The 25,465-nt window shown below is 47.5% G+C and overlaps 2 protein-coding genes across 3 annotated transcripts in view; one reads left to right on the top strand and one right to left on the bottom strand.

Annotated features, from left to right (window-relative positions):
• ric8b (RIC8 guanine nucleotide exchange factor B) overlaps positions 1-25,465 on the bottom strand; it is a 470,590-nt gene that overhangs the window by 150,348 nt on the left and 294,777 nt on the right. The window lies entirely within an intron of this gene.
• LOC144499070 (dihydrofolate reductase) lies at positions 969-19,903 on the top strand. The gene is made up of 6 exons (XM_078221131.1): positions 969-1,096; positions 4,893-4,942; positions 7,026-7,122; positions 10,786-10,912; positions 15,190-15,305; positions 19,686-19,903. The coding sequence occupies exons 1-6, from the start codon at positions 1,005-1,007 to the stop codon at positions 19,765-19,767; spliced, it is 564 nt and encodes a 187-aa protein (XP_078077257.1). The 5' UTR covers positions 969-1,004; the 3' UTR covers positions 19,768-19,903.

The raw sequence follows: 25,465 nt of genomic DNA, 5'->3' as shown, positions 1-25,465 counted from the left end.
CCATTCATTATGATCATGACTGGTCTCATCTTGGTCTCATCTCCATGTTCCAGCCTGCTCTCCATAACCCCTCATCTCGCTACTAATTAAAAATCTATCTATCTCCTCCTTACATGTGTTTAGTGTTCCGGCATCCAGTGCACTTTGGAGTAGAGAATTCCACAGATTCATGGCCCTTTGAGTGAAGCAATTCCTCCTAATTTCTGTTTTAAATCGGACACCCCTCAGCCTAAAACTATGGCCTCTCATTCTAACTGGGAAACAAGCTCTATGTCTAAAGTTTATTTATTAGTCACAACGAGGCTTACATTATCACTGTAATGAAGTTACTGTGAAAATCCCCTAGTCGCCACACTCTGGCGCCTGCTCGGGTTCACTGAGGGAGAATTTAGCATGGCCAATGCACCTAACCAGCACGTCTTTCAGAATGTGGGAGGAAACTGGAGCACCCGGAGGAAACCCACGCAGACACGGGGAGAATGTGCAGACTCCACACAGACCCAAGCCAGGAATCGAACCTGGGTCCCTGGCGCTGTGAGGCAGCAGTGCTAACCACTGTGCCACCGTGCCGCCCACATAGTTACCAAGTCAAAGGGCAGGCAACCAATTAAATTGAAGAATCCACACACACAGCAAAGCAATAAGTTAAAAACACCGAGTATCTCACTTTCCATTGACATGTTCAGATAATGTTGTGATTGGGGGCGCGCAAACTTTTTTAAAAAAACGTTTATGTTTTTACGAGCATTAAGAAATCCGTCACATATACAATTCGTTTCTCAGTGGGGGTACTCGCAGTTATCACTGAAACCGCTCAAGGAGCCAGTTACACCCTCAGTTATCAATGTTAAATCAATGTGATATAAATATCGATGTAAATCACCTTTACGCAAAGTTTTTTTTTGCAGCAGAAGTAACTGGGTGAGTTTGCGTCAATTTCCTGTTTGCGAGTGTAACTAGGCAGTGTGTGGGTGTGTGTGCAGGTTCCTGGTCCAGTGCCCTGGATGACAATGGAGCCCAAGCCCTTGCGGATCATTGCAGCAGCTGACAGTAACATGGGGATCGGCATTTGTGGGAATCTGCCCTGGCATTTACCGTGAGTGTTAAAGATTTATACAGCGCCCTGTCCGTCTGCTTTTACACTGGCGGAATATGGAGGGAGTTGGCAGCGTGGAGAAAGCTTTGCCGCAGCGAGCTCCTTTTCCGGAAATAATCTGGGAAGATAACAGCTGGCCATCTCCACATTATAGTCGCCCGTTCTGTAGTAGCCCATGGCATAACCCACCCAGTGAGCTCCCGGGAGGTGAAATGCATGGAAACGGCTCCAACCTGCACTGCATTTCCTGAGTCTGGTAATTTTCAATGATGTAATAGAGTTTCACAACGCAGAAAGAGGCCCTTCGGCCCATCGTGTCTGTGCCAGCCATCAAGCGTGGTGGCACAGTGGTTAGCACTGCCGCCTCACAGAGCCAGGGACCCGGGTTCGATTCCCAGCCTCGGGTCACTGTCTGTGTGGAGTCTGCACGTTCTCCCTGTGTCTGCGTGGGTTTCCTCCGGGTGCTCCGGTTTCCTCCCACAGTCTGAAAGGTGGTTAGGTGGATTGGCCATGCTAAAGTTTTAAAGTTAAAGTTTATTTATTAGTTACAAGTAAGGCTTACATTAACACTGCAATTAAGTTACTGTGAAATTCCCCTAGTCGCCACACTCTGGCGCCTGTTCGAGTCAATGCACCCGAACCAACACATCTTTCAGAATGTGGGAGGAAACCAGAGCACCCGGAGGAAACCCACGCAGACACGGGGAGAACATGCAGACTCTGCACAGACAGTGACCCAAGCCGGGAATCGAACCCGGATCCCTGGCGTTGTGAATTGCCCCTTAGTGTCAGGGGGACTAGCATGAGGATAGGTTTGATTTGATTTATTATTGTCACATGTATTAACATACAGTGAAAAGAATTGTTTCTTGCGCGCTGTACAGACAGAGCATACGGTTCATAGGGTGAGATGGTGGTTACTGCAGATTCGATGGACCGAATGGCCTCCTTCTGCACTGTAGGGATTCTATGGTTCTATGATTCTATGATGTGGAGATGCCGGCGTTGGACTGGGGTAAACACAGTCAGAAGTTTAACAACACCAGGTTAAAGTCCAACAGGTTTATTTGGTAGCAAAAGCCACACAAGCTTTCGGAGCTCTAAGCCCCTTCTTCAGGTGAGTGGGAATTCTGTTCACAAACAGTGAACAGAATTCCCACTCACCTGAAGAAGGGACTTAGAGCTCCGAAAGCTTGTGTGGCTTTTGCTACCAAATAAACCTGTTGGACTTTAACCTGGTGTTGTTAAACTTCTTACTATGATTCTAAGCACTTATCCATTCTAATCCCATTTTCCAGCTGGAGTACTTTGTGCAGATCTAGTCGCTGGACAGGATGCAGAGAAGATTCACCAGGATGCAGCCTAGGCTGGAGTGTTTCAGCAATGAAGAGAGGCTGGTTAGGCTGGGGTTGTTTTCCAGCACTTGGTCCTTAGCCTTGTCTGTTATGATGTTCCAAGTGTTCATCTAAATACTTCTTAAATGTTGTGAGGGTTCCTGCCTCTCCCACCCTTTCAGGCAGCGAGTTCCAGATTCCCACCACCCTCTGGGTGAAAAAGCTTTTCTCCAAATTCCTTCTAAACCTCCTGCCCCTTACCTTGACCCTGGTTATTGACCCCTCTACTAAGGGGAAAAGTTCCTTCCTAATTACCCTATCTATGTCCCTCATCATTTTGTACACCTCAGTCAGGTCCCCCCTCAGCTTTCTCTGCTCCAAGGAAAACAACCCCAGCCTAACCAGCCTCTCTTCATTGCTGAAACACTCCAGCCCAGGCAGCATCCTGATGAATCTCTCTGCATCCTGTCCAGTGCAATCACATCCTTCCTATAGTGTGGCGACTGGAACTGCACACGGTGCTCCAGCTGTTCATGTTGTCAAACGGGATAAGTTTTAACTTGTAACAAACGGGTGTAATGCTACTTTCCTGTCCTGAGCGGTCAGTGTGAATTCTTTCATAGAATCTTACAGTGCAGAAGGAGGCCATTCGGCCCATCGAGTCTGCACCGACCACAATCCCACCCAGACCCTATCCCCACAACCCCATGCATTTATCCTAGCTAATCCCCCTGACACTAAGAGGCAATTTATCATAGCCAATCCACCTAACCTGCACATCTTTGGACTGTGGGAGGAAACCGGAGCACCCGGAGGAAACCCACGCAGACACAGACACAGAAACTCCACACAGACAGTGACCCAAGCCGGGAATCGAACCCGGGTCCCTGGCGCTGTGAGGCAGCAGTGCTAACCACTGTGCCAGCGTGCCACCCTGGAATTCAGTTTTTAAAACATTCTCATCAATGCTGGTTTTAAACCTTCTCAGTAAGAAGTCTCACAACACCAGGTTAAAGTCCAACAGGTTTATTTGGTAGCAAATACCATAAGCTTTCGGAGCGCTGCTCCTTCGTCAGATGGAGTGGAAATGTGCTCTCAAACAGTGCACAGAGACACAGAAATCAAGTTACAGAATACTAATTAGAATGCGAGTTTATTCTAAGTCATCTTTTATTCTAAGTCATCAAAGAACAAAGTTTATTCTAATTAGTATTCTGTAACTTGATTTCTGTGTTTCTGTGCACTGTTTGAGAGCACATTTCCACTCCATCTGATGAAGGAGCAGCGCTCCAAAAGCTTATGGTATTTGCTACCAAATAAACCTGTTGGACTTTAACCGGTGTTGTGAGACTTCTTACTGTGCTTACCCCAGTCCAACGCCGGCATCTCCACATCATTTAAACCTTCTCGCCAATGAAGCTGCGTTCTGACCAGTTCCACCGAGGGACAGGACCAGGAGGTAGGCAGGTCATTAATGTAGCCTCGCTGCTTACTTCACCGCCAATCTCTTGCTGTTCTTCGCTTGGTCAAGGTCCAGGTCCACCTGCTGTTCCTGAACTTCTAGACCGAGATGTTGACACGGGTACTGCCAACTTCACAACTTCATTGTCACTGCTGAGTGGATGAGAATTGTTTGTACAATGATTGACCAGGGTAGCCAGTCTAACTGGGGCATTGGGTTACCTTACAAAGTTTATTTATTTATCACAAGTAGGTTTACATTAACACTGCAGTGAAGTTACTGTGAAAATCCCCTAGTCGTCACACTCCGGCACCTGTCCGGATACACTGAGGGAGAATTTAGCATGACCAATGCACCCAACCAGCACGTCTTTGGACTGTGGGAGGAAACCGGAGCACCCGGAGGAAATCCACGCAGACACGGGGAGAACATGCAAACTCCACACAGACAGTGACCCAAGCCGGGAATCGAACCCGGGTCCCTAGTGCTGTGAGGCAGCAGTGCTAACCACCGTGCCAACATGCCGCCCCATATGAGGGCATGCTGAGGGCAAACGGCTGGCAAGTGTGGGAGTCAGCACCCTGTAATTGAAACATAGAAACTAGTAGCAGGAGCAGGCCACTCGGCCCTTCGAGCCTGCCCCCGAGCTATGACTATCTTCAGTGGAGGTGATAATAACTCCTGGAGTTGGCTGTAAAGGAACAGGGCTTTATTGCACAAAATAAAGCAAAGCAAAAAGCACAAGCCTATAGTGAACACAAACAGTTCCCAACTAGGACAATGGAATGATGGACCCACTCGGGGTCCTGCTTTATACAGGGCTGGGTATGCGAGCTCCACCTGGTGAGTTAATTACCAGTCCCCAGGGAGGTTGTATTCTCCGGGTCCTACGGGGAGGTCACTCAGTGATTCCCTGTGCAAGTCCTGGGGGTTATCACAGAGATAAGCTGCTGCCCATTGTATCCTGTCTGTTTATTAAGTTTCTGATCCTTTTCTGCAGGAATGAATATAAATACTTTCTTTCAAAGATGACTTCTGTCTCCGCTGCAGGTATGTTGGCATTTTAATGCAGAGAACCACAACAATCAAACTCCTGTTCTGCCTCATGACTCCCTTTAAGCTGAACTCAAGCATTGCCAATTCTGGTTAACCCTATCATAGAGTCACAGAGGTTTACAGCAAGGAAACAGGCCCTTCGGCCCAACTTGTCCATGCCGCCTTTTTTTTTAAAACCCCTAAACTAATCCCAATTGCCCGCATTTGGCCCATATCCCTCTATACCCATCTTACCCATGTAACTATCTAAATGCTTCTTAAAAGACAAAATTGTACCCGCCTCTACTACTAGCTCTGCCAGCTTGTTCCAGACACTCACTGCCCTCTGTGTGAAAAAATTGCCCCTCTGGACACTTTTGTATCTCTCCCCTCTCACCTTAAACCTATGCCCTCTAGTTTTAGACTCCCCTACCTTTGGGAAAAGATACTGACTATCTACCTTGTCTATGCCCCTCATTATTTTATAGACCTCTATAAGATCACCCCTCAGCCTCCTACGCTCCAGAGGAAAAAGTCCCAGTCTATTCAGGCTCTCCTTATAACTCAATCCATCAAGTCCCGGTAGCATCCTAGTAAATCTTTTCTGCACTCTTTCTAGTTTAATAATATCCTTTCTATAATAGGGTGAGCAGAATCGCACACAGTATTCCAAGTGTGGCCTTATCAATGTCTTGTACAACTTTGTAAGAAGTTTAACAACACCAGGTTAAAGTCCAACAGGTTTATTTGGTAGCAAAAGCCACACTGTGTGGCTTTTGCTACCAAATAAACCTGTTGGACTTTAACCTGGTGTTGTTAAACTTCTTACTGTGTTTACCCCAGTCCAACGCCGGCATCTCCACAAGATTGTACAACTTTAACAAGACGTCCCAACTCCTGTATTCAATGTTTTGACCGATGAAACCAAGAATGCTGAATGCCTTCTTCACCACTCTGTCCACCTGTGACTCCACTTTCAAGGAGCTATGAACATGTACCCCTAGATCTCTTTGTTCTGTAACTCTCCCCAATGCCCTACCATTAACTGAGTAAGTCCTGCCCTGGTTCAATCTACCAAAATGCATCACCTCGCATTTGTCTAAATTAAACTCCATCCTGGGACTCCTGGCTCCTTGCTTTAATCCTTTGCCCAGGTTTGATTTGATTTGATTTGATTTGATTTATTATTGTCACATGAATTAACATACAGTGAAAAGTATTGTTTCTTGCGTGCTATACAGACAAAACATACCGTTAATAGAGAAGGAAAGGAGAGAGTGCAGAATGTAGTGTTACAGTCATAGCTAGGGTGTAGAGAAAGACCAGCTTAATGCAAGGTGGGTCCATTCAAAAGTCTGACAGGAGCAGAGAAGAAGCTGTTCTTGAGTCGGTTGGTATGTGACCTCAGACTTTTGTATCATTTTCCAGAAGGAAGAAGGTGGTAGAGAGAATGTCCAGGGTCTGTGGGGTCCTCAGTTATGCTGGCTGCTTTGCCGAGGCAGCAGGAAGTGTAGACAGAGTTAATGGATGGGAGGCTGGATTGGTGCCTAATTCTGGACACTGCCCTTCAGGAAGGACATGAAGGTTTTAGAGAGGGTGCAGAATAGATTCAGGAAATGGCCTGGGGGATGAAAGAGTTCTGAGGATAGATTGGACAAGGTGGGTTGTTCTCCTTGGAGAAGAGTTTTGATAAAAGCATTCGTGATCAAGAGGTCTGTAAAAGTCGACAGGAAGAAATTGTTCCCCTTGGCAGAAGGATTGAGAAGCAGTGGGCACTGATTTAAGGTGAATATCAAAGAAAGCAATGGCAACCCGAGGAAAAACCTTTTTACGCAGCATGTGGTTAGAGTCTAGAATGCACTGCCCGAGAATGCGGTGGAGACAGGTTCAATCATGGATTTCAAAATGGGATGGGGTAAGCAACCAAAGGGAGAACATTTGCAGGACTGTGGAGAAATGATGAGGGATAGTGGGATTCGCTGTGTCATTCTTGCAGAATGCCAGCACTGACTCAGCGGGCCGAATGGCCTCCTGGTCATTTTGTCAAATTGAATGAAACAGATTTTGTGGGGGTTATTTTACAACATTTCAATTTCAGGCAAGAAAAACCTAGTGATCTGGGGAAAAGGAAGTGCCATCAAAGACTGTTCTTCCTTGCCAAATTGTTATGGTGTCGTTTTAAGCAGAACTTTGAGGTAAGTTATACATGACTCGAAATTGTGGCAAATTAGAGAAATTGGACTCACAGAACACGTAAAGGGAGTAACCTTCATCTTCTTCACTGGAAACTGACAATTCAAGTTCACGGTGGCAGTGGGGGGCGAAGGGGGAAGGAGGTCTGAGCCCTGGAATCTTTGGAATGGAAGTTCTCCGTGGATTGAATTGCTAATTGGTTCCAAGTGTTACCCACCTGTCATCTCAGCTGGTCAAGCCTGCTTTATGACAGCCCATGACTAACCATCCATTAATCGCCAAGGTCCTTGCAAACATTGACACCTCGCTGATGATAACAGTCATTCTTCAGATGTGTTGGATGAAAGTTGTTAGAAATAGATCAGATGATGGACCACCATTTAACCCATTAATAATCCGTTTTACCTTCCGAAAGTGGGTAGAATTCAGAGGGGAATCAAAGAGGTTTGTGACCTAACCTGGACACAACTAATGAGTGGCTCTGTGTGAGTGATCACCCTTGAACACACGATCACCTCCCATCGAGTATAGAAGTTGGCAAATTATGTTACACTTGTATAAAACGTTGGTTAGGCCACATTTGGAATACTGTGTCCAATTCTGGTCACCACACTACCAGAAGGATGTGGAGGCTTTGGAGAGAGTGCAGAAAAGATTTACCAGGATGTTGCCTGGTATGGAGAGTTTCAGGTATGAGGAGAGGTTGAATAAACTGGGATTGTTCTCCCTGGAAAGATGGAGGCTGAGGGACAACCTGATAGAAGTTTATAAAATTATGAGGGGTGTGGATAGGCTGAACAGTTGGAAGCTTTTTCCCAGGGCAGAAATGACAATTACAAGGGGGCACAAGTTCAGGGTAAGGGGGGAAAGGTTCAGTGGAGATGTGCAGGGGAGGTTTTTTTACACAGATGGTGGTGGGGGCCTGGAATGCACTGCCAAGTGAGGTGGTTGAGGCAGACGCATTAGCGACATTTAAGACTTATCTGGATAGACACATGAACAGGCAGGGAATAGAGGGATACAGATGGTTGGTTTAGATCGGACAATGAGATTGGCACAGGCTTGGAGGGCCGAAGGCCTGTTCCTGTGCTGTTCTTTGTTCTTTGTTGTTCAGACAGCACTCCTGACCCATGAGAAAGTTATTATGGGCTTGATTTTTACTCTGTTGGTGGGTAGGTTCTGAGCGAGATGATATCTCACCCATTGGACAGAATCTTCCCACACTCACTTACAGGTGCTGGAGAGGATGGTATCGTGTGGGCAGGCAATGCTTCACCATCTCTGGCAGATCTTGCCAGAGGCAGGGTAGAACCAGTGGTGGTTACCACCCCAACAGCGGAGGGTAGGGAATTTGAATAACTAATGCCCAATGGTGGGCAGATTGGGTGCGCCGTTGAGACCTTCCAGGTGATGGACAGGCACCTCCCACCTGCCCCGCACTGAGGCCAGAGATTGGCAGGAGGCTGACAAGGGACCTAAAGTTTATTTATTAGTGTCACAAGTAGGCTTACATTAACACTGCAATGAAGTTACTGTGAAAATCCCCTAGTCGCCATACTCCGGCGCCTGTTTGGGTACACTGAGGGAGAATTTAGCACGGCCAACGCACCTAACCAGCACGTCTTTCAGACTGTGGGAGGAAACCAGAGCACCTGGAGGAAACCCACACAGACACGGGGAGAATGTGCAGACTCCGCACAGACAGTGACTCAAGCCGGGAATTGAACCCGGGTCCCTGGCGCTGTGAAGTAGCAGTGCTAACCGCTGTGCCACCGTGCCACCCTCCCTTTTCTACTCCCCTGCTCCCCATCTTTAAACAGAACTGCAGGGAATGGTGAACTACCCCACGGAGGGGTGGCCAGCCAGCTCCTTATTTTCAAACCTCGTCAAAGGGCACCTCGAGGTGGAGATTCCCTCGACGGCAGCAGTGCCCAGTTAGATTGTACCCGACACACTTGTCAAAAAGTGCACAACTGGGACCCGAAAATAGACGTCCCCCACAATTATTTTCAAAGGGGGCGAAGTTCCACCCATTGAATCTCGGAGAGTCCGGGAATCGAATCACTGGATTTGCAGCGATATCTGGGAAGGAGAGTTCCAATGGAAACTATGGACCGGAGACTGCTCAGAATGAGTTGATTTTTTTTGAGAACTTGAGAATGGTCAACCAATCAGCACCCTTCTATCATGCGGGTATATATTGTTGTTCTCTTTGAAATTTGGAATTCTTGTGTCTGTCCGGAAAAGTGCAAAATGAAACACTTTTGCCGGAAGTTTACTGCCTCGCCCGTCCAGGGCTCCTAAGATCCCACCCGAGGCCAATGGAGAATGCCGCTCTGTGAGTCTCACCGTCCCCCCCCCCACCCCCCCTCAATTCCGGGGCGGGCGTGCCGGTAAAATTCCGGACTTTGGCTGGGATTTTCCACCCCCACCCCCTGCTCCCCCCACCTCGCCCCTAGGGTAGTCCCACGGCGGAGACACCTCGCCATTGCCACCAGTCCCACCAAAGTTTATAGCCCTTCGTGTTGCTCGCCAGCTGCACCACTGGGGAACCGTGGAACCTGCCCCATGGGGGGGCATTGGGTGGGGGGCATCGTGGAGGGGAGGTGTGGGGGGGGGGTGTGTTGCTCTGGCGGGACCGGAACATTCCGCTGTCAGGAAGGGTTTTCAGCCATACACATTTCTTTATTACGAATATCGCTGTCAGAGTCAAACTAACTTCAATCCATTTGTTAATTGAAAAGATTCCTTCCCTATCATACACAAGGCCTTGAGACTAAAACATTATTTCTTATTCATCCATGGGACATGGGCGTCGCTGGCTGGCCAGCATTTATTGCCCATCCCTAGTTGCCCAAGGGCAGTTGAGAGTCACCCACATTGCTGTGGCTCTGGAGTCACATGTAGGCCAGACCAGGTGAGGACGGCAGATTTCTTTCCGTAAAGGACATTAGTGAACAAGATGGGTTTATTTTGACAATCGACAATGGTTTCATGGTAGATTCCTAATTCCAGATATTTTTTATTGAATTCAAATTCCACTAAACCATTGCTATGGCGGGATTCAAACCCGGGTCCCCAGGACATTTGGGCAGCACAGTGGTTAGCGCTGCTGCCTCACAGCGCCAGGGACCCGGGGCAGCACGGTGGCACAGTGGTTAGCACTGCTGCCTCACAGCGCCAGGGACCCGGGTTTGATTCCCAGCTTGGGTCACTGTCTGTGTGGAGTTTGCACATTCTCCCCGTGTCTGCGTGGGTTTCCTCCGGTTTCCTCCCACAGTCCAAAGATGTGCAGGTTAGGTGGATTGGCCATGCTAAATTTCTCCTTAGTGTCAGGGGGACTGGCTAGGGTAAATAATTGCATGGGGCTAGGGGGTAGGGCCTGGGTGGGATCGTGGATGGTGCAGACTCGATGGGCCAAATGGCCTCCTTCTGCATTGCAGGATTCTATGATTAGCTGAGTTTGTGGATTAATAGTCTAGCGATAATATCACGAGGTCATCACCCATTTAATTCCTGTACATTGATCAAAAAACAAAATAGTGACAGTTAAATCTTACGAAGGGTAATTTAAAGCAAGTAAATATTTCACGAGTGATTTAATTCTAGAAGTTGCACCTTCAGCTAGGATAGTGAGTGACACTAACTTTACCTTTTTTAATCAGTTCTGTGCCTAAGAATGCAAACTATCTGTGCCGAGACCTGCTCAGCGCCATTGACCTGGCTTTGCTCCCTCCCCTGAGTGAGGAAATCGAAACTATATGGGTCATCGGCGGCGTCAAACCCTTCGAGGTAACAACATGGAAAAAAACTAAAATGAATGAATGTTTATAGGTCAGATTGTGTTCCGTCTCTTGCTGCTCTGCTGTTCATTGGGGAGTTGATGGTTTCAACATAGAATACCACAGTGCAGAAGGAGACCATTCGGCCCATCGAGTCTGCACCGACCACCTTCCCACCCAGGCCCTATCCCCATAACCGCATGCATTTACCCTAGCTGGTCCCCCTAACACTAAGGGGCAATTTAGCACGGCCAATCCACCTAACCCGCACATCTTTGGACTGTGGGAGGAAACTGGAGCACCCGGGGGAAACCCACGCAGACACGGGGAGAATGTGCAAACTCCACACAGACAATGACCCAAGCCGGGAATTGAACCCGGGTCCCTGGCGCTGTGAGGCAGCAGTGCCAACTGCTGTGAGGCAGCAGTGCCAACCACTGTGCCACCGTGCCGCCCTCTTGGCTTTGCACTGACACCAATTCCTGATGCTTTCTCCAGATAGCTCGATACCTGCAGAAGGAATTTTTATTTTGTTTAAATCTTTACTCCATTGTTAAGGTTACAAAGCCAATGTGCAGAGTGGACCGGGTAGAACCAAACCCATCTCCTTGCTGGCTCCAAAAACCAAATTCAAATTGAATCCCCACAAGAGAGACAAACAAGATCCAAGCTGACAGGAGAAGGCATTGCTCCCAACTTGTGCTTGATCTGAGCCAAGTACAGGTGGCATCTACAGACTCTGGCGATGAGCTGGTCTCCTCCTATTCTGCACACTGTGTATATCTTCCGCAACACACCCGGTGTAGATCGATATTAAAGACCGAGGCTTGGGCGGTACACGGCACAATTTAAAAGTTTGCAGATGACACAAAACCTGGAAGTTTTGTTTTTAAAGTTTATTTATTTATTTGTCACAAGTAAGGCTTACATTAACACTGCAATGAAGTTACTGTGAAATTCCCCTCATCGCCACAGCCCAGCGCCTGTTCAGGTCAATGAACCTAACCAGCACGTCTTTCGGACTGTGGGAGGAAACCGGAGCACCCGGAGGAAACCCACGCAGAGACGGGGAGAACGTGCAAACTCCACACAGACAGTGACCGGAGCTGGGAATCGAACCTGGGTCCCTGGCGCTGTGAAGCAGCAGTGCTAACCACTGTGCCAATGTGCCGCCCATGCCGTGTTGTGAACCGTGGGGCAGGCGGTGATTGAGTGTAAGGGGACAAAGAGACACTGGTAAAAATAGGTGGACATGGGCATCTCTTTCTGTTGCCAAGCAAATGAACCAAGTTAAGCAAACTCGGGGACAAAGAAGGGCAGCCCCTAAACAGAAGAGAACCGCCCAAAACAAAAGACAAAGCGGAAAGGAAACTCCAAACATCAAATCAAAATGTGATTAAGGGGGGAGTCGATAATGCACCCCAGTCCCTGCGGTGCCCAGTGGGCATGGAAGGCCTCGATGGTGCCCACGGAAACCACATGCTCTCCAGGTACACCCGGCTGCGAAAGTAGCCATGGTAGAGGGGCAGACAATCGGGTCAGACGATTGCCTCGGTCGCCCGCTGTTGATGGCAAGCTTGGCCCAGGAGCAGGTTCACGAGGAGGTCGTCCTCCCCCACCACCCCTTCCGGACCGGGTGCCAGTAAATCAGGAGCGTGGGAACATCAATAAAAGGTTTTTTAGCCTATAACATCGAACGTGGACATAGCCCAGGGACAACGTGAAATCGCAAAAGGGTCAAGTTCAGCAGATGAAATAAAATGCAGAGAAATGTGAAGTGATTCATTCCGGTCGGAAGAACATGGAGAAGCAATACAAAATAAAGGATACAATTCTAAAGGGGTTGCTGGAGCAGACAGACCTGGGCTAAATGCGCACAAATCATTGAATGCAGCAGAACGGGTTAGGAAAGTGGTTAACAAGGCAGATTGAATCCTGGGCTTTCTAAACAGAGTATCAAAGCAAGGAAATTATGGTGAACCTTTGGAAAACTGCTGCAGCCTCAGCTGGAGCAATGAATCCAGGTCTGGGACCCACACTTTGTGAATGTGTTACAGAAGATGCAGAAATGATTCATGAGAATCAGGGACTTCAGTTATGAAGATAGACAGAGGAAGCTGGAGCTGTTCCTCTTCAGAGAAGATTGAGAGGAGATTTGATAGAGTTGTTCAAAACCATGAGGGGTCTTCTGGAAGGAATAGGCTTCTAAGGGGCATCTTGACAAATACATGAATAGGATAGGAATAGAGGGATATGGTCCCTGGAAGGGTAGGGGGTTTTAGTTAAGTTGGGCAGCATGGTCGGTGCAGGCTTGAAGGGCCGAAGGGCCTGTTCCTGTGCTGTAATTTTCTTTGTTCTTTGACAGCAACTGTTCCCATTACCAAGTGCTGACTTTTATTTTGCTATCAACATATTATTATCTTGCTTTCAGACAATGCTGACCTTTATTCTACTATTAACACCTCCTCGAGACCAGTGCTTTGTTCCTTTACTACCACCATTCCCATTCTCTTTTGTTCCATGGCATCTTTGTAATTTCATCTCCCCTGCCCTCTAACCTGACCTTCCCCTTTTACTCCACTTGACCCTAACCACAGCCCATCCCCCCATCCCCCCCCCCCCCCCCCCCCCCCCCCCCCCCCCCCACCGTTACAGCTGCATAAAACCCATCACATTTCCGCCTCTCTCCAGATCCAATGAAAAGTTATTTTGGACTCGAGGCGTTAACTCTGCTTTGCTCTCCACAGATGCTGTAGAGCGGATCCCGGAGTTGAGAGGGTTGGCTTATGAGGAGAGACTGAGTAGACTGGGGCTATGCGCATTGGAATTCAGAAGAATGAGGGGAGATCTTATAGAAACATATAAGATTATGAAGGGAATAGATAAGATAGAAGCAGGGAAGTTGTTTCCACTGTTTCCACTGCAGGTGAAACTAGAACTAGGGGGCATGGCCTCAAAATAAGGGGGTGCAGATTTAGGACTGAGTTGAGGAGGAACTTCTTCACACAAAGGGTTGTGAATCTGCGGAATTCCCTGCCCAGTGAAGCAGTTGAGGCTACCTCATTGAATGTTTTTAAGGCAAGGATAGATAAATTTTTGAACAGTGAAGGAATTAAGGGTTGAAATCATAGAAACCCTACAGTGCAGAAGGAGGCCATTCGGCCCATCGAGTCTGCACCGACCACAATCCCACCCAGGCCCTACCCCCACATATTTACCCACTAATCCCTCTAACCTACGCATCTCAGGACTCTAAGGGGCAATTTTTAACCTGGCCAATCAACCTAACCCGCACATCTTTGGACTGTGGGAGGAAACCGGAGCACCCGGAGGAAACCCACGCAGACACGAGGAGAATGTGCAAACTCCACACAGACAGTGACCCGAGCCGGGAATCGAACCCGGGACCCTGGAGCTGTGAAGCAGCAGTGCTAACCACTGTGCTACCGTGCCGCCCGTTATGGTGAGCGGGCGGGTAAGTGGAGCTGAGTCCACAAAAAGATCAGCCATGATCTTATTGAATGGCGGAGCAGGGTCGAGGGGCCAGATGGCCTACTCCTGCTCCTAGTTCGAATAATCACAGAATCCCTACAGTGCAGAAGGAGGTCATTTGGCCCATCGAGTCTGCACCAATTACAATCCCAGCCAGGCCCTATTCACATAACCCCTCATATTTACCCTAGCTAGTCCTCCTGACACTAAGGGTCAATTTAACATGGCCAATCAACCTAACCCGCACATCTTTGGAGTGCGGGAGGAAACCCAGGCAGGCACGGGGAGAATGTGCAAAGTCAACACAGACAGTGTCCCAAGCTGGGAATCGAACACATGTCCTTGGCGCTGAGGCAGCAGTGCTAACCACTGCCACCATGCCGTTCTTAAGAGTTTCTCCAGCATTGTATGTCCCCCCCCCCAGGTCTTGGAACGGACTGCGCTGATTTTCAACATTGTTTATTGTACAGTGGGCTGTCCTCGTCGCTTTGCAACATCACATGATGGGGATTACTTCCTTTCTGCTGTCTAATCAGAAACTAATGAGGGATTAGTTTTGTGGCAGGCGGTTTTACTGGAGTTGAGTTGAGGAATGAGAGGGGAATTGCAGTGTGTCGTACACTAGCAGGGAGCGTTGGAGCCACTTCATGTTTCCAGTAACTGAGTAACTCGCTGCGTCAGAGGAAAGTTGTGTGAAATGATGTTTGTATATTATTTTTAAAATCCCCTTTGTAAAGAGCCCAGCAGGTACTGCCCTGTGAGTCACTGTGACCGAGTGTCTGCTTCCGTCCACAGGAGGCCATGAAACACCCAGCCTGTGACCGGATCTATCTCACAAACATCATGGCTACTTTCAACACTGACACTTTCTTCCCAGAATTTGACCGCGACGCATTCAAACTTCTTGATGAGTAAGAATCAAAATCTTTCCTTCTGCTTTACGAGAAGAAGGAAAACAGGTGAAGCTGGAACCAAAAGAGAAAACGCTGGAAAATCTCAGCAGGTCTGGAGAGAAAAGAGCTGACGTTTCGAGTCCAGACGACCCTTTGTCAAAGCTAAAAGGCGTAGAAAGTGGGAGATATTCATACTGCAGGGGGAGGGAATGAAAGATGAGTCATAGCCACAGAAACCAGGGGGAAAGGCTGCTAATGGCAGCCCACAAAGAGAATAAAGGGTGAGAATGGACAAACGGCAGAGAAGCTGTAAGCTGTGACAGGTGGAAATGTTGGCGGGGGGGTGGGGGGGGGGGGGGGGGGGGGAGGAATGGGACAGAGGTAGAATGTAGAAAAGGGGAAGCGGGGGAAGAAAAGGTAAGGGAAGGAAGATTAAGTAGGAGGAAGGAAAGAGTGGGGGGGGGGCAAGAAAAATGAAGAAAGATAATAAAGAAATAAAAGGTAGAGAACAGTAAAAAATTAAATAAAATAGAATGAAAACAAAGGGGTGGAGGTGGGGGTAGAGCAAGTCATCTGAAGTTGTTGAATTCGATGTTGAGACTGGAAGGCTGTGAAGTGTCGGAAGGTGAGATGCGGTTCCTCCAGTGTGCGTTGAGCTTCACTGGAACATTGGTGATATGGCCTCCTCCTGATACTGTTTTCTACATTTCTATATTTCTAACTGGGAATGGAGACCAGTCGATACCAGTTGAAACCAGTCAATGCCACTTGCTGATGGGCACAGTAAGAAGTCTCACAACACCAGGTTAAAGTCCAACAGGTTTATTTGGAATCACGAGCTTTCAGAGCGCTGCTCCTTCATCAGGTGAGCGGAGAGATGAATTCACAAACATGGCATATCACCGTGCCCACCTTAGTCCAACGTGGCATCTCCACATCATGGCTACCACCGACACGGCAAACCGCCAGCTCAAAGTGGAGAGGATCTCCAAGAAGATCGCGTGATATGCCGTGTTTGTGAACCTACCTCTCCATTCACCTGATGAAGGAGCAACACTCCGAAAGCTCGTAATTCTAAATAAACCTGTTGGACTTTAACCTGGTGTTGTGAGACTTCTTACTGTGCCCACCCCAGTCCAGCGCCGGCATCTCCGCATCACTTGCAGGCAGTTGAGACCAGTTGATGGGCAGTTAGCTTTTCCCAGCTGTTGCTGATATTGCTGATTGGAAATATTCACTGTCCAGTCAGCTTCCCAATTTGGATAAAATAGTTGTCACCTGTTTTTCTTTTGCTTTTCTTGGTTGAACTCAACTTATGAAAGGTGATTATAATTGCAACAAAGCCACCCCCTGGAGAGGAAATCCTTGTGCAACTCCCATCTTCATGATGTGGGGAGTAAAAACAGAAAATGCTGGAAACACTCAGCAGGTCTGGCAGCATGTGGAGAGAGAGAGAGAGACAGAGTTAACATTTTGGGTTGTGACCCTTCGACAGAACTCAGTTTCCCTCTCCACAGACGCTGCCAGACCTGCTGGGTATTTCCAGCATTTTCTGTTTGTGTTTCCGATTCCCAGCATTATCATGATGTGTGCTCAATTCTGTAAAAACTAATGAAGGCATGGGATTCTTCGTCCGGCCACGCTCATCCCAGGACTGGAGAATCCTGCCCGAGGTCAAAGGACCTTTGCGTAGTCCACCCCCGCGCCTGCGATTCCCGTGGCAAGCGGGAAGGGAGAATTTCCCCCACTGACTTTAGTTGTAAGTTTCAAACTTCTACTGGGGAGAAGGTGAAGTCAAACTTTACATAAACCCTACATGCTTTAATATGAAATAAATTAATTCCTAATCTCATAGAGCCATAGAGGTTTACAGCATGGAAACAGGCCCTTCGGCTCAACTTGTCCATGCCGCCCTTTTTCTTTAAACCCCTAGGCTAGTCCCAATTGCCCGCATTTAGCCCATATCCCTCTATACCCATCTTGCTCGTGGAACTATCTAAACGCTTTTTAAAGGATAAAATTGTACCCACCTCCACTACTACCGCTGGCAGCTTGTTCTAGACACTCACCACTCTCTGTGTGAAAAAATTGCCCCTCTGGACACTTTTGTATCTCTCCCCTCTCACCTTAAACCTATGCCCTCTAGTTTTAGACTCCCCTACCTTTGGGAGAAGATATTGACGATCTAGCTGATCTGTGCCCCTCATTATTTTATAGACCTCCAAAAGATCACCCCTCGGCCTCCTGCGCTCCAGAGAAAAAAGTCCCAGTCTATCCAGCCTCTCTTTATACCACAAACCATCAAGTCCCGGTAGCATCCCAGTAAATCTTTTCTACACTCTTTCTAGTTTAATAATATCCTTTCTATAATAGGGTGACCAGAACTGTACACAGGATTAAAAGGGAAATATATAGCAGACCCACCCCCCGAATGACCCACTCTGGCATCAGGCATAATGGTACAGGTGTAGAAAATTAACCAGCAAGAAACGTCTTTATTCATTTATGGGTTGTGGGCTTCGCTGGCTAGGTCAGCATTTATTGCCCATCCCTAATTGCCCTCCAGAAGGTGGTGGTGAGCTGCCTTCTTGAACCGCTGCAGTCCATGTGGTGTAGGCACACCCACAGCGCTGTTAAGGAGGGAGTTCCAGGATTTTGACCCAGGGACTGTGAAGGAACAGTGATATATTTCTAAGTCAGGATGGTGAATGACTTGGAGGGGAACCTCCAGGTGGTGGTATTCCCAGTTATCTGCTGCCCTTGTCCTTCTAGATGGTAGCGGTCATGGTTTGGAAAGTTTACTTGTTAGTGTCACAAGTAGGCTTACATTAACACTGCAATGAAGTTACTGTGAAAATCCCCTAGTCGCCACACTCCGGCACCTGTTCGGGTACATCAAGGGGCAATTTAGCATAGCCAATGCACCTAACCAGCACATCTTTGGACTGAGGGAGGAAACCGGAGCACCCGGAGGAAACCCACGCAGACATGGGGAAAACATGCAAACTCCGCACAGACAGTGACTCGAGGCTGGAATTGAACCCGGGTCCCTGGCGCTGTGAAGCAGCAGTGCTAACCACCGTGCCACTCCGGATGTCCATTAATGGATTTCTGTCTGTTAAGTGACAAGGGACAACAATGGCAAAAACAATCCCTTAAAACACAGGAGATTTTCTCAGGAATCCGGGACTGGGAAACTGGGGGGGGTGAGGTGTTTACAAATGTGCAGATTAAATTTAACAGTGGCTAGCACTGCTGCTTCACAGCACCAGATTCGATTCCCGGCTTGGGTCACTGTTTGTGCAGTGTCTGCACGTTCTCCCCGTGTCTGCGTGGGTTTCCTCCGGGTGCTCCAGTTTCCTCCCACAATCCAAAGATGTGCGGGTTAGGTGGATTGACCATGCTAAATTGTCCCTTAGTGTCCAAAGATAAACAAAGAACAAAGAACAAAGAACAGTACAGCACAGGAAACAGGCCCTTCGGCCCTCCAAGCCTGTGCCGCTCCTTGGTCCAACTAGACCAATCGTTTGTATCCCTCCATTCCCAGGCTGCTCATGTGACTATCCAGGTAAGTCTTAAACGATGTCAGTGTGCCTGCCTCCACCACCCTACTTGGCAGCGCATTCCAGGCCCCCACCACCCTCTGTGTAAAAAACGTCCCTCTGATGTCTGAGTTATACTTCGCCCCTCTCAGCTTGAGCCCGTGACCTCTCGTGATCGTCACCTCCGACCTGGGAAAAAGCTTCCCACTGTTTACCCTATCTATACCCTTCATAATCTTGTATACCTCTATTAGATCTCCCCTCATTCTCCGTCTTTCCAAGGAGAACAACCCCAGTCTACCCAATCTCTCCTCATAGCTAAGACCCTCCATACCAGGCAACATCCTGGTAAATCTTCTCTGCACTCTTTCCAATGCCTCCACGTCCTTCTGGTAGTGCGGCGACCAGAACTGGACGCAGTACTCCAAATGTGGCCTAACCAGCGTTCTATACAGCTGCAACATCAGACTCCAGCTTTTATACTCTAACTCCAGCTTTTATACTCTATGTGTTGGTTAGGGCGATTATTGAGCTAAAGAGCACCAGAAAGAGCATCCCATCCAGGCCCTCCCCTCTGCCCATAACCCCACACATTTACCATGGCCAATCCACCTAACCTGCGCATCTTTGGACCATCTTGTCTCTACGCCCTGGGATTCTCTCCTTTGAAACCCTTCACCTCTTTGACCTTCAACAGCCTCCTTCAAGCCCGCCTCTTTGATTCTGGGGGTTTGTATGATGCAAACTAGAGTAAAAATATTTGGGATGTTTTCTTTTTACAAGAAGTGAACGTCAATGTTCTTGATTGTGTTCAGAGAGTCACATGGCTTTGCACGTATCCTTTTGTTTCCATTAGGTTTCCTGAAGTTCCGAGTGAAATCCAAGAGGAAAATGGCATCAGATACAAATTCCAAGTCTTTCAAAGAGTTTGCAAGTGATAAATTAAATATTGAACCTCGTGAGGCTGGTATAAAGGTACAGGTGTGTGCATTTTATGATGTGTTAGAGTTTATGGAATCCCTGAGAAAATTCCAATATTTTTTGGAATATTGGATCAGCAGGATCAGAAGAGATTCTCAGTGAGTGACGATGGCACAGTGTTTGCACTACTGTTTCAGCGCCAGGGACCCAGGTTCAATTCTAGACTTGGGTGACTGTGCAGAGTCTGCACGTTCTCCCCGTGTCTGTGTGGGTTTCCTCCGGGTGCTCCAGTTTCCTCCCACAGTCCAAAGATGTGCAGGTTAGGTGGATTAAAAAAAAAAAATTTATTAGTGTCTGCTTCTTCCCTGCTGCTGTCAGACGTTTGAATGGACTTACCTTGCATTAAGTTGATCTTTCTCTACACCCTAGCTATGACTGTAACACTACATTCTGCACTTTCTCCTTTCCTTCTCGATGAACGGTATGTTTTGTCTGTATAGCACGCAGTACATGTGACAATAATAAATCAAATCAAATCACAAGAAGGCTTACATTAACACTGCAATGAAGTTACTGTCAAAATCCCCTAGTCACCACACCACCTATTCTGGTACGTTGAGGGGGAATTTGGGCGGCACGGTAGCACAGTGGTTAGCACTGCTGCCTCACAGCGCCAGGGACTATCCCACTGTCCAAAGATGTGCAGGTTAGGTTGATTGGCTATGCTAAATTGACCCTAGTGTTAGGGGATTAACAGGGTAAAGATGTGGGGTTGCGGGAATAGGGCCTGGCTGGGATTGTGGTTGATGCAGATTCAATGGGCCGAATAACCTCCTTCTGTACTGTCGGGATTCTATGATTCTATGATTTAGCACGGCTGATGCACCTAACCAGCACCTCTTTCAGACTGTGGGAGGAAACTGGAGCACTTGGAGGAAACCCACGCAGACATGGGGAGAACGTGCAGACTCTACACAGACAGTGACCCAAGGCTGGAATTGAACCCGGGTCCCTGGCGCTGTGAGGCAGCAGTGCTAACCACTGTGCCACCGTGCCAGATTAGCCACAGTAAATGCATTGGGTTATGGACGGAGGGGAGAGCTTGGTTATGATGCTCTTTCGGAGAGTCGGTGCAGCCTCGATGGGTTGAATGGCCTGTTTCTGCACTATAGGGATTCTACGGATTACATGATGTGGAGATGCCGGCGTTGGACTGGGGTGGACACAGTAAGAAGTCTCATCAATTAAAAGGATTGATCTCTGGAAGATCAATTGTCTTTCATATATTGGGGGTGAATTTATATATTACATAGAACCATAGAATAGTCACAGCTTGGAAGTAGGCCATTCGGCCCATTGTGTCACTGCTAGCTTTCTGCAAGAGCAATTGGCCTCATCCCATTCCTCTGCCTTTTTCCTGAAGCTCTCCAATTTCCTTCTCTTCCAATAATTATCCAATTCTCTCCTGAACACCTCGGCTGTCTTTGCATCATGTTTGCAGTGCAGAAACAGGCCATTTGGCCCAACTGCTGTATTCTGCTTCACGTAAACCTCCTCCCACCCCTCTTCATCTAACTCCATTAATATGTCCTCTGTTCCTTGTGTTTTGTACTTTGTTTTAAATGCCTCTTATGTTATTTTCCTGAATTACTGCTTGTAGTAGCAAGTTCCACATTCTAACCCATATAAGGCCATTCCTCCTGCATTCCTGAAAGGATTAATAATCACACAAGTCTAAAAATCACATAAGCTGCAGGCTGTATCTCACTCACTCAGGGAAAGCTATGTGAAAACCACAGGTCTTGATTAAAGCAGACCCAGGTAAGAGTCAAGGACATTTAATTGAACTGTGTGCAGCTGCAGCTCATGTTTGCCCTTTAGAACAAGGGACAATGGAAAGGGAGGTTGATATACCATTGGTCAGAGATATAGCTATCATTGCTTGATGGTAATATAATTAGGAAGATGTGCACAAGTTATAATTGGACAACTATACCCTTATGTATGCATGATGTAAACCCAATTGATAGTTGTGAGTGGATTTGCGTGATAGATTGGGCTTCGTTCACAACCCTTTGTTGTGATCTTGGTCAGAGCAGAAGCCATACCAAGCTATGATACATCTAGAAAGGATGCTTTCTATGGTGCATCTGTAAAAGTTGGTAAGAGTTCCACATTCTCCTCGTGTCTGCGTGGGGTTCCTCCGGTTGCTCCGGTTTCCTCCCACAGTCCAAAGATGTGCGGGTTAGGTTGATTGGCCATGCCAAAAATTGCTCCTTAGAGTCCCGAGATGCATAGGTTAGAGGGATTAGCGGGTAAATATGCAGAGATATGGGGCTGGGGCCTGGGTGGGATTGTGGTTGGTGCAGAGTCGATGGGCCAAATGGCCTCTTTCTGCACTGTAGGGTTTCTATGATTTCTATGAGTTGTGGTGGACATGCCAAATTTCCTTAGCCTCCTGAGAAAGTAGAGGCATTGGTGGGCTTTCTTAATTATAGTGTCACATGGCGGGACCAGAACAGATTGTTGGTGATCTGGACGCCGAGAATCCTGAAGCTCTCCACCATTTCCGCTTCATCTTCATTGATGTAGACAGGGGCGTGTTCTCCACTACACTTCCTGAAGTCGATGACAATCTCCTTTGTTTCAATGACATTGAGAGAAAGGTTATCCACAGAGTGGATAGTCAGATGCTCTTTCCCAGGGTAGAAAAGTCAAGTACTGGGAGACATAGGTTTAAGGTGCGTGGGGAAAAGTTTAGAGGAGATGTGCGAGGCAAGTTTTTTACACAGAGGGTGGTGAATGTCTGGAACGCGTTGCCCAGGGAGGTGGTGGGAGCAGGTACGATTGTGGCATTTAAGGGGCAACTAGACAACTACACAAATAGGATGGGAATGGAAGGATATGGACTCTAAGTGCATACGGTTTTAGTTTAGACAAGAGTCATGATCGGCACAGGCTTGGAGAGCCAAAGGGTCTGTTCCTGTGCTGTACTTTTCTTTGTTCTTTTGTCATCGCACCAGTTCACCAGATTCTGTATCTTTCCTGTACTCCGTCTCATCATTGTTTGAGATCTGACCCACTATGATGGTGTCATCAGCAAACTTGCAAATAGAGTTGGAGGGGAATTTGGCCACACAGTCATAGGTGTATAAGGAGTATAGTAGGGGAAGAGGACACAGCCTTGCGGGGCACCAGTGTTGAGGATGATCATGGAGGAGGTGATTCTTTCCGGATGTATCACAGCTTGGTATGGGCTCCTGCTCTGACCAAGACCGCAAGAAACTACAAAGGCTCATGAACGAAGCCCAATCCATCAGGCAAACCAGCCTCCCATTTATTGACTCTGTCTACACTTCCCGCTGCCTTGGGAAAGCAGCCAGCATAATCAAGGACCCCATGCACCCCGGACATTCTCTCTTCCACCTTCTTCCATTAGGAAAAGGATGCAAAAGTCTGAGGTCACGTACCAACCGACTCAAGAGCAGCTTCTTCCCTGTTGCCATCGGACTTTTGAATGGACCTACCTCGCATTAAGTTGATCTTTGTCTACACCCTAGCTATGACTGTAGCACTATAACCTGCACCCTCTCCTTTCCTTCTCCCGGGTGTACTCTATGAATGGTATGCTTTGTCTGTATGCTCGCAAGAAGAAACTTTTTACTGTATCTAAATACATGTGACAATAAATCAAATTTAAAAAAGACATAACTTGTGTGCAAATGTAAATCTTTGATATGCTAATGACTTGTAATCAAATTTGAAGCTATAATTGTTTATGTATTTCTAAATTCTGCATTAGTCGGAGGCCTGCAGCGCTATAGTTGGCAATAAATCATATGTCTTTCTGTGTGGAGTCTGCACGTTCTCCCCGTGTCTGTGTGGGTTTTCACTGGGTGCTCTGGTTTCCTTCCACAGTCTTGAGATGTGCAGGTTGGGTGGATTGGCCATGCTAAATTGCTCCTTAGTGTCCTGAGATGTGTAGGTTAGGGGGATTAGTGGTGTAAATATGTGGAGTTGAGGGCATAGGTGAGGTGTGGGGCGGGGTAAGATACTCTGTCGGGGAGATGGTGTAGACTCGATGGGCCAAATGGCCTTCTCCTGCAAGGGATTCTATGATTCTGTTAGTCGCAAATGGCCCACGTGGAAACTTTTTTTATTATTCATTCATGGGATATGGGCGTTGCTGGCTGGCGCCTAATTGCCCTTGGAGGGCAGTTGTCAATGTCACTTGATCACTGGTGTGGTCAGCCTTTGTTTTACGTTCCTAGCCGCCCTTGAAGGTGAAGATGAGCCTCCATCTTGAACCACTGCACTCTGTGTGCTGGTACAGCCACAGTGCTGTCCGGGAGGGAGTTCCGTTCCGGGACCCTGATAGAGGAATGCTGATATATATTCCAAGCTAGGATGGGTGTGACTTGGAGGTTAATGGTGTTCCCATGTCCCCGCTCCCTGTGTCCTTCCAGATGGTAGAGCACATGGATTAGCAAGCTGCGATTTGCTGGATTCTGTGCAGCGTGGGGCTGTGAAGAGACCACTGAATGTTCAGGATTGCTGTGGTATATCTGTAGACCTGTAATTTAGCATAATTACCATTTTGACAAGTTTAAGACGGACAGCTAGAGGCTCTCCTGTACAGGACGTTTCATCTTGGGATTTGTATTCCTGCAAAAGTGCTCGCATTTGTTCACAAATAAAGAACATAACACAAGCTAGTCTGGAATGAGCTGTCAGAGGTAGTAGTAGAGGTGGGTACAATTTTGTCTTTTAAAAAGCATTTAGACAGTTACATGGGTATAGAGGGATATGGGCCAAACACGGGCAATTGGGATTAGCTTAGTGGTAAAAACTGGGCAGCATGGACAAGTTGGGCCGAAGGGCCTGTTTCCATGTTGTAAACCTCTATAACTCTATATTGAACCACTCTGTGACTTTGTCTGGCTACTTGAGGGGAACGGTAGTTTTAACTACAACAAGCAAAACATCGTAACAGCCCTCAACAATTCCCTATTGAGTTTATCAGTGATTGGGCTAGCCTACAGCCTCTAGTTTTAGTCTCCCCTCAGGTGGAAACATCTTCTCTACATCTATCCTATCGAACCCTTTAATAGTTTGCACTCTCTCTGGGGCTTTAACATCCTTCCTTAAATAAGTGCCCAGAACTGATCACAATACTCCAAATGTCATCTGACCAATGATCTGTAGAGGTGCAGTGTCACTTCCTTGCTTTTATACTCTATGCCTCTATTTATAAATGCAAGAATCTGATAAGCCTTCTTAACTGTTTTAATTTGTCTGGGCACCTTCGGAGAATGATGCTGTTGAACCCTGAAGTACCTCTGCTCCTGTACTCCCCTCATGTTCCACTGAGCCTGTATTGCCTCCCCATGTTTCTTCCACCAAAATGTATTACCTCACATTTCACTGCGTTGAAATTCATCTGCCAGGTGTCTGCCCATTTGGCCAACTTGTCCATGTCCCTTTGAAGTCGCTCAGCATCATTCTCACAATTCAATATTCTCCCCAACTTAGTATCTGCAAATTTAGAGATTTTGCCTTCAACACCCATCTCTAAATCATTTATATAAATCAGAAAACAAGGGTCCCAACACTGATCCCTGGGGAACAGCACTTTCAACTCATCTCCAGTCTGGGAAATGCCCATCTATACCTCTGGGAGATCGAAGGAGGGGTGTGAGGGAGGGAGGGCATGAG

This window comes from Mustelus asterias, chromosome 9, assembly GCF_964213995.1.
Source record: "Mustelus asterias chromosome 9, sMusAst1.hap1.1, whole genome shotgun sequence".
Taxonomy (NCBI): Eukaryota; Metazoa; Chordata; class Chondrichthyes; order Carcharhiniformes; family Triakidae; genus Mustelus; species Mustelus asterias.
The sequence above is the reverse complement of the archived record's forward strand: the minus strand, read 5'-3'. Positions and strand labels throughout refer to the sequence as shown.